The 10,000-nt window shown below is 50.9% G+C and overlaps 1 protein-coding gene across 1 annotated transcript in view; it reads right to left on the reverse strand.

Annotated features, from left to right (window-relative positions):
- LOC143289606 (2-aminoadipate transaminase-like) overlaps positions 1–10,000 on the reverse strand; it is a 33,649-nt gene that overhangs the window by 11,167 nt on the left and 12,482 nt on the right. The window contains exons 5-6 of the mRNA XM_076598645.1: positions 6,463–6,621; positions 915–999 (exon numbers count right to left, since the gene is read on the reverse strand). Of these exons, the coding sequence (XP_076454760.1) occupies positions 915–999; positions 6,463–6,621 (244 nt within the window). The remainder of the gene's footprint in view (positions 1–914; positions 1,000–6,462; positions 6,622–10,000) is intronic.

Raw genomic sequence — 10,000 nt, forward strand, 5'->3', positions numbered from 1 at the left:
TTACGACGACGACAACAACAACAACAACATTACCATCACCACCATTAACCACAATACCATTGACAAGAAGAAGAAGAAGAAAAAACAACAACACAATAACAAAACAGTTTTATCAACAGTTACGACGACAACAACAGTCACAGCATCAGTCATAACACTGACAACAACAACAACAACAACATTACCATCACCACCATCAACCACAATACCATTGACAACAACTAGAAGAAGAATAACAAAACAGTTTTATCAACAGTTACGACGACATCAACAGCCACAGCATCAGTCATAACACTGACAACAACAACAACAACAACAACGACACTAGCAAGGCCCACGTGATCATAAGCCCTGAGGAGTGTACAGAGACACAAGGGTGGTGGTGGGGGGTGGGGGGTGGGGGGGAGGGGAGGGGATTTGGGCGGTGTCTGGCAACAATAACAGCAACGCTACCACCACCACCATCACCACCAGCACTATTACCACCATCCCCACCACCACCACCACTATTACCACCACCAGTACTATTACCATCCCACCACCACCACCACCACCACCACCACCATCACAACCACCACCACCACCACCACTATTACCACCACCAGCACTATTACCATCCCCACCATCCCTACCACCACCACCATCACCACTATTACCACCACCACCATCACAACCACCACCACCACCATCACTATTACCACCCTCACCATCACCACCACCACCACCCCACCACCACCACCACCACCATTACCATCACCACCACCACCACTATTCCCACCCACCACCACCGCCAACACTATTACCACCACCACCAGCACCACCACCGCCACCAACACCACCACCACCACCAGGGCCCCCCAAATGCTGACAGAAGCCCAAGGGAGGACGTGGAGGGGGGTGGGGTGGGGGTGTACCCGAAGTGTAGCAGGTTGTAGACGTCTTCAGCCACCACCAGAACATCGTGCTGACGGGCCAGTTCCACCAAGCGTCTGCAGCGTGCTGAAACCCACACACACACACACACACACACCACACACACACACACACAGTGTTTTTTCCCTTTCCCTTTCCGTGTCTCGTTTGTCTTCACTGCTTCTCAGCAACCGTACACCCGGCCCTTCCCAGCACTGCTGCAGGCACTGGTAACAAATCGCTTTGTACATGTGTTGTCGGTGACAATTTTTAATATAATATCTTTTTGTGCATGTTAATTTAGGTGTTGTCTATTGGAAAATGCGGACAATTTTCACACAGGAAGAAAAGGTTCCCAGCCAATGTTTTGTAGTGTGACATAATTGTGAAACACATGAATTTGACGTCATCCATGGACTACGTCACGCTCGCTTGGGACTGTCTCCAGTTTCTGAACGGCCGGCTTGCTCTTGGTGAAATCGGGATTGCTAACTGGTTTGGCCTTGGTGAATTCGGGAGTGCGAACTGGTTTGGCCTTGGTGAATTCGGGAGTGCGAACTGGCTTGCTCTTGGTGAATTCGGGAGTGCGAACTGGCTTGCCTTTGGTGAATTCGGGAGTGCTAACTGGCTTGCCTTTGGTGAAATCGGGAGTGCTAACTGGCTTGCCTTTGGTGAATTCGGGAGTGCTAACTGGCTTGCCTTTGGTGAAATCGGGAGTGCTAACTGGCTTGCTCTTGGTGAATTCGGGAGTGCGAACTGGCTTGCCTTTGGTGAATTCGGGAGTGCGAACTGGCTTGCCTTTGGTGAATTCGGGAGTGCTAACTGGCTTGCTCTTGGTGAATTCGGGAGTGCGAACTGGCTTGCTCTTGGTGAATTCGGGAGTGCGAACTGGCTTGCCTTTGGTGAATTCGGGAGTGCGAACTGGCTTGCCTTTGGTGAATTCGGGAGTGCTAACTGGCTTGCTCTTGGTGAATTCGGGAGTGCGAACTGGCTTGCCTTTGGTGAATTCGGGAGTGCGAACTGGCTTGCCTTTGGTGAATTCGGGAGTGCGAACTGGCTTGCCTTTGGTGAATTCGGGAGTGCTAACTGGCTTGCTCTTGGTGAATTCGGGAGTGCGAACTGGCTTGCCTTTGGTGAATTCGGGAGTGCTAACTGGCTTGCTCTTGGTGAATTCGGGAGTGCGAACTGGCTTGCTCTTGGTGAATTCGGGAGTGCGAACTGGCTTGCTCTTGGTGAATTCGGGAGTGCTAACTGGCTTGCTCTTGGTGAATTCGGGAGTGCGAACTGGCTTGCTCTTGGTGAATTCGGGAGTGCTAACTGGCTTGCTCTTGGTGAATTCGGGAGTGCTAACTGGCTTGCTCTTGGTGAAATCGGGAGTGCGAACTGGCTTGCTCTTGGTGAATTCGGGAGTGCGAACTGGCTTGCCTTGGTGAATTCGGGAGTGCGAACTGGCTTGCTCTTGGTGAATTCGGGAGTGCGAACTGGCTTGCTCTTGGTGAAATCGGGAGTGCGAACTGGCTTGCCTTTGGTGAATTCGGGAGTGCGAACTGGCTTGCTCTTGGTGAAATCGGGAGTGCTAACTGGCTTGCTCTTGGTGAAATCGGGAGTGCGAACTGGCTTGCTCTTGGTGAATTCGGGAGTGCTAACTGGCTTGCTCTTGGTGAAATCGGGAGTGCTAACTGGCTTGCTCTTGGTGAATTCGGGAGTGCGAACTGGCTTGCTCTTGGTGAATTCGGGAGTGCGAACTGGCTTGCTCTTGGTGAATTCGGGAGTGCGAACTGGCTTGCTCTTGGTGAATTCGGGAGTGCTAACTGGCTCGCCCTTGGTGAATTCGGGAGTGCGAACTGGCTTGCTCTTGGTGAATTCGGGAGTGCTAACTGGCTTGCTCTTGGTGAATTCGGGAGTGCGAACTGGCTTGCTCTTGGTGAAATCGGGAGTGCGAACTGGCTTGCCTTTGGTGAATTCGGGAGTGCGAACTGGCTTGCTCTTGGTGAAATCGGGAGTGCTAACTGGCTTGCTCTTGGTGAAATCGGGAGTGCGAACTGGCTTGCTCTTGGTGAATTCGGGAGTGCTAACTGGCTTGCTCTTGGTGAAATCGGGAGTGCTAACTGGCTTGCTCTTGGTGAATTCGGGAGTGCTAACTGGCTTGCCTTTGGTGAATTCGGGAGTGCGAACTGGCTTGCCTTTGGTGAATTCGGGAGTGCGAACTGGCTTGCTCTTGGTGAATTCGGGAGTGCGAACTGGCTTGCTCTTGGTGAATTCGGGAGTGCTAACTGGCTTGCTCTTGGTGAAATCGGGAGTGCTAACTGGCTTGCTCTTGGTGAATTCGGGAGTGCTAACTGGCTTGCTCTTGGTGAATTCGGGAGTGCGAACTGGCTTGCCTTTGGTGAATTCGGGAGTGCGAACTGGCTTGCCTTTGGTGAATTCGGGAGTGCGAACTGGCTTGCTCTTGGTGAATTCGGGAGTGCGAACTGGCTTGCTCTTGGTGAATTCGGGAGTGCGAACTGGCTTGCTCTTGGTGAATTCGGGAGTGCTAACTGGCTTGCTCTTGGTGAATTCGGGAGTGCGAACTGGCTTGCCCTTGGTGAATTCGGGAGTGCGAACTGGCTTGCTCTTGGTGAATTCGGGAGTGCGAACTGGCTTGCTCTTGGTGAATTCTGGAGTGCGAACTGGCTTGCTCTTGGTGAATTCGGGAGTGCGAACTGGCTTGCCCTTGGTGAATTCGGGAGTGCTAACTGGCTTGCTCTTGGTGAATTCGGGAGTGCGAACTGGCTTGCTCTTGGTGAATTCGGGAGTGCGAACTGGCTTGCCCTTGGTGAATTCGGGAGTGCGAACTGGCTTGCTCTTGGTGAATTCGGGAGCGCCAGAAACATTCCCGTGGGGAACAGCATCGTCTGGTTGTGGCAGACTGAGATAAGGGAGACCTGGTCCACTGCCGTCCCAGGGGAGAGACTACCAGCTGAGGGAGAGCAAAAGAGCACCTGGAAGGGCGGACCACCCATCAGTGTGGTGCCCTGTGTACCATGGTGTCCATCAGTGTGGTGCCCTGTGTACCATGGTGTCCATCAGTGTGGTGCCCTGTGTACCATGGTGTCCATCAGTGTGGTGCCCTGTGTACCATGGTGTCCGTCGGTGTGGTGCCCTGTGTACCATGGTGTCCATCAGTGTGGTGCCCTGTGTACCATGGTGTCCGTCCGTGGTGTGTCGGCGCCTAAGATGTGGGCAGCCGTCGTCGTAGTATGTGAAATTTCTTTTTGTTTATTTTGAGTGAGTTCAGAAACTAACGAAAATTTATTTTCTTACAATCTTTACTTTGATAATATATCTATTAATAATAATATTATTAAGTGTAAATAGCCAAGTTAACTCACTCAGTACGGCCAGTCCTCTCTTCTCCTCTACACAGACCCCTCGGATGTCCAGTGGGTGTCTGAATGACCCAACCTTTAGCTTCCGTCGTCAGAATTGTGGTATTCTTTGTCAACATTCACCTCTTCAGAAAGAGAGCCTTTCGCTTGCAATATTTTGATGATGGTAAATGGGGTGAAACGCTGTTAACGTCGTCTCTTTCGCCGTTCGTATGAAAAGAGTTAAAAAGTAACAGAAAATGGGAGTTTTCGTTCTTCAAAACAAATCTGGATTCGCGTTGTGTTGTGCTTCATGGTTCGAATGGATTGCCAGGTGAAAACAACACAGGCCCACGTATTTACGTTAAAAAAAAAAAAAAAATCCCGTTACAGCACTTACCGGCACTAAACATCAGGCCCTTAGCATCACTGCAGCAGGCACTTACCAAGCACTATACCAGGCCCCTGTCATCACCATAGCAGGCACTGACCGGTACTACGTGCCAGGTCCTTACCATCAATATAGCAGGCACTTACCAAACACTATACCAGGCCCCTGTCATCACCATAGCAGGCACTTACCGGTACTATGTACCTGGTCCTTACCATCACTGCAGCAGGCACTTACCAAGCACTATACCAGGCCCCTGTCATCACCATAGCAGGCACTTACCGTACTATGTACCTGGCGCTTACCATCAATATAGCAGGCACTTACCAAGCACTATACCAGGCCCCTGTCATCACCATAGCAGGCACTTACCGGTACTATGTACCTGGTCCTTACCATCACTGCAGCAGGCACTTACCAAGCACTATACCAGGCCCCTGCCATCACCATAGCAGGCACTTACCGTACTATGTACCTGGCGCTTACCATCACACTGTAGCAGGCACTTACCACCACTGTAGCAGGCTGTAACAGCACTGTAGCAGGCGTTTACCAGCACTATATACCAGGTCATTATCAGCACTGTAGCAGGCACTTACCAGCACTATATACCAGGTCATTATCAGCACTGTAGCAGGCGCTTACCAGCACTATATACCAGGTCATTATCAGCACTGTAGCAGGCACTTACCAGCACTATATACCAGGTCATTATCAGCACTGTAGCAGGCACTTACCAGCACTATATACCAGGTCATTATCAGCACTGTAGCAGGCGCTTACCAGCACTATATACCAGGTCATTATCAGCACTGTAGCAGGCGCTTACCAGCACTATATACCAGGTCATTATCAGCACTGTAGCAGGCGCTTACCAGCACTATATACCAGGTCATTATCAGCACTGTAGCAGGCGCTTACCAGCACTATATACCAGGTCATTATCAGCACTGTAGCAGGCGCTTACCAGCACTATATACCAGGTCATTATCAGCACTGTAGCAGGCGCTTACCAGCACTATATACCATGCCCATCACCATCACACTATACCACGCACTTACCGGTACTATTATACCAGGCTCCTACCGTCACTATAGTAGGCACTTACAGGCACTATATGCCAGGTCCTTACCATCACACTATAGCAGGCACTTGCCGGTACTATATACTAAGCCCTTCCCATCACAAAAGAAGGTACTTACCAGCACTAGATACCAGGCCCTTACCAGCACTATATACCAGGCCATTTCCAGCACCGCAGCAAGCCCTTGCCGGCACTATATACCAGGTCCTTACCGGCACTGTATACCAGGTCCTTACCGGCACTATATACCAGACCCTTCCCAACACTATAGCAAGCCCTTACCAGCACTTTATACCAGGCCCTTACCAGCACTTTATACCAGACCATTACCAGCACTTTATACCAGGCCTACCAGACCCTTACCACCACTATATACCAGGCCTACCAGACCCTTACTACCACTATATACCAGGCCTACCAGACCCTTACCACCACTATATACCAGGCCTACCAGACCCTTACCACCACTATATACCAGGCCTACCAGACCCTTACCACCACTATATACCAGGTCTACCAGACCCTTACCACTATATACCAGGCCTACCAGACCCTTACCACCACTATAGCAGGCCTTTACCAGTACTGTATACACCAGGCCCTTATCAGCACACTATAGCAGGCACTTGCCGGTTCTATATACTAAGCCCTTCCCATCACTATAGAAGGTACTTACCAGCACTAGATACCAGGCCCTTACCAGCACCGTTATACACCAGGCCCTTACCAGCACTATGGCAGCGACCTGTGGGGTTGTTGAAGACAGGGATGGTGTAGACCATGGCCCAGAAGGGCTTCTTCGTCCGTTCCTCGTCCGGTTTGGGACGGTGGGCGGTAAGAAGACGGTCCAGGGCTTCCGTGTCCAGTCCGTCGTCATCGCACGGCGCTGATGGAGTCACGCCGTGTCATGGCTCAGTTAGTGCAGCAATGTCATCGTCGTCGTCGTTGTCGTCGTCAGAGCTTCTGTCGTCGTCGTGACTGTTCTTGTCGTCGTCGTCGTCACAACTGTTGTCGTTGTCGACGTTGTCTCTTCAGTCTCAGTTTCAGTTCAGTGTTGTTGAACAGCAATGGTCAGTAAACTCCACAAACAGTTACAAACGATAGTGGTCATCAATGGTCATAAATCTGTGGAAACATCAGACCTGTGGAACAAAGACGTAGCAAACAAATTCGGAGGAGGAATGCATGCCAAGAAGAACGCTGACCTGAGGGAACTTTGACAAAACTGAAAGTAAAAGTACATTTTTTGGGGGGTAACAAAGACCTGTGAGAACGTAAGGATGACCGCTTTGAACCTGTACCCCAGAGCGTGATTCCAGGAGGTATTATCAAAAAATCAGATGCCACCTTTCATCTTCTTCAAAAAATTTTTAAGTCAATAGCTCTAGTGGTTTCTACCCTTGACAGAGTGTCATAATCAATTTTGATCAAAACCAGTGAATTATTCTGCGTTAATCTCCTGAACATCCTCCACCTCTTCCCCCCGCCCTCCCCCCCCCTCCCCCCTTCTCATCATTTCCAATGCGCGCTCGCGCACACACTCACACACACACACACACACACACACACACACACACACACACACACACACACACACTGATACTAACACATTAAAACCCTTTCACCGCCAGTCAGTTTAGAGTGCTAATTAACCTTGTGCAGGAACCACAGAAAAGATGGTGTCTCAGAATAGCTGGGGATTCCCCTGTGATGTGTAGAAACAAATGGCCAATCCTATCACTGAAAATGAAGAGCATTAGGTTACTGCACAAAAGGCCCATCAACTGGTTGCATTTCAGTGACATGGGTGCTTTACCTAGCTGGTGTCGAAATGCGACCATGGCGGTGAAAGGGGTTTTAACACGCACACGCGAGCAAACGCAAAATAAACCTGTGTTTTTAAAACAAACCTGTGTTTTGGGGTTTTTGTTGCTGTTGTTGTTGTTGTTTTCTTGGGGGTGGTGGAGGGTTGGGGGGGGGGGGGGGATAGGGTGCTTTGGTGACGTCAGAGGGGGCCAAAACAGCATGCAGGGACGTCCCAGAACGACCCAGGGGAATATCTATGTCTAAAAGAACCGAACGTTCCCCCAGGGAAACTTTCACAGGGTCAGCTACGGAAGTGTGTGTGTTGGAGGAGAGAGGGGGGGGGGGGACCCAGAGAACGCTTCACAGGGTGAGCTACGGAAGTGTGTGTGTTGGAGGAGAGAGGGGGACCCAGGGAACGTTTCACAGGGTCAGCTACGGAAGTGTGTGTGTTGGAGGAGAGAGGGGACCCAGGGAACGTTTCACAGGGTCAGCTACGGAAGTGTGTGTGTTGGAGGAGAGAGGGGACCCAGGGAACGTTTCACAGGGTCAGCTACGGAAGTGTGTGTGTTGGAGGAGAGAGGGGGGGGGGGACCCAGGGAACGTTTCACAGGGTCAGCTACGGAAGTGTGTGTGTTGGAGGAGAGAGGGGACCCAGGGAACGTTTCACAGGGTCAGCTACGGAAGTGTGTGTGTTGGAGGAGAGAGGGGGGGGGGACCCAGGGAACGTTTCACAGGGTCAGCTACGGAAGTGTGTGTGTTGGAGGAGAGAGGGGGGGGGGGACCCAGGGAACGTTTCACAGGGTCAGCTACGGAAGTGTGTGTGTTGGAGGAGAGAGGGGGACCCAGGGAACGTTTCACAGGGTGAGCTACGGAAGTGTGTGTGTTGGAGGAGAGAGGGGGACCCAGGGAACGCTTCACAGGGTGAGCTACGGAAGTGTGTGTGTTGGAGGAGAGAGGGGGGGGGGGGGGGACCCAGGGAACGTTTCACAGGGTGAGCTACGGAAGTGTGTGTGTTGGAGGAGAGAGGGGGACCCAGGGAACGTTTCACAGGGTGAGCTACGGAAGTGTGTGTGTTGGAGGAGAGAGGGGGACCCAGGGGGCGAATTTGACGTTACACCGGTTGCATATGAATTACATTACCGAATGTAACGGAGACGAAGAAACGTATCACAGTGAGCTGCAAAAGATAGTAAAGGGTAGATTATTCACGGTCTGTGATCACTGAAAGAAAGACGATCAGCTACCGCAGATTCACTTACCACGCAATTCATAGCTACTAAGATTACATGTAGCAACAACAACAACAAGAACAACAAAACCAGAGGCACGGGGATAAGATGTTGACGAAACGGAGAACACAGCTTTCAGTGGAAAAAAAAAAAAAAAAAGGTGGGGGGGGCGGGGGGGGGGCGGGGGGGGGGAGTGCGGTGTATGTGTGGTGGGGGGGGAGGTCAGATGGAGGTCAGTAGGTTAAAAAAGTGAAAAACAGAAAGATGGTTTACTGACTGGATATCTCCAGTGGACACCAGACAGGCTAATTATTTACGGATCGCACGTGGCCATTGGACACCAGAGAGGCTTATTATTTACGGATCGCACGTGGCCATTAACACCAGATAGGCTTGTTATTTACGGATCGCACGTGGCCATTAACACCAGATAGGCTTGTTATTTACGGGTCGCCACCAGATAGGCTTGTTATTTACGGGTCGCCACCAGATAGGCTTGTTATTTACGGGTGGCCACCAGAGAGGCTTGTTATTTACGGGTGGCCACCAGAGAGGCTTGTTATTTACGGGTCGCCACCAGAGAGGCTTGTTATTTACGGGTCCCCACCAGAGAGGCTTGTTATTTACGGGTCCCCACCAGAGAGGCTTGTTATTTACGGGTCCCCACCAGAGAGGCTTGTTATTTACGGGTCCCCACCAGAGAGGCTTGTTATTTACGGGTCGCCACCAGAGAGGCTTGTTATTTACGGGTCGCCACCAGAGAGGCTTGTTATTTACGGGTCGCCACCAGAGAGGCTTGTTATTTACGGGTGGCCACCAGAGAGGCTTGTTATTTACGGGTGGCCACCAGAGAGGCTTGTTATTTACGGGTGGCCACCAGAGAGGCTTGTTATTTACGGGTCGCATGTGGGCACTGGACACCAGAGAGGCCATTCCACGTGACTTCTGTTCTTCAATGCAATGTGACACACAGATGGGTGCATGGTCAAGTGAAACAGTCACAGCTGGAGTCTCGGTGTGTGTGCGTGCGTGTGTGCGTGCGTGCGTGCGTGTGTGTGTGTGTGCGTGTGTGTGTGTGTGTGTGTGTGTGTGTGTGTGTGTGTGTGTGTGTGTAAGGTGTTTTGTGCACCATTTGTACTGGAAATCGCTTTATATAAAAGTCACGCATTATTATTATTATTATTATTATTATTATTATTATTATTATTGTTATCATGAACACGTACAAAA

Source organism: Babylonia areolata, chromosome 14 (genome assembly GCF_041734735.1).
Source record: "Babylonia areolata isolate BAREFJ2019XMU chromosome 14, ASM4173473v1, whole genome shotgun sequence".
NCBI lineage: Eukaryota > Metazoa > Mollusca > Gastropoda > Neogastropoda > Buccinidae > Babylonia > Babylonia areolata.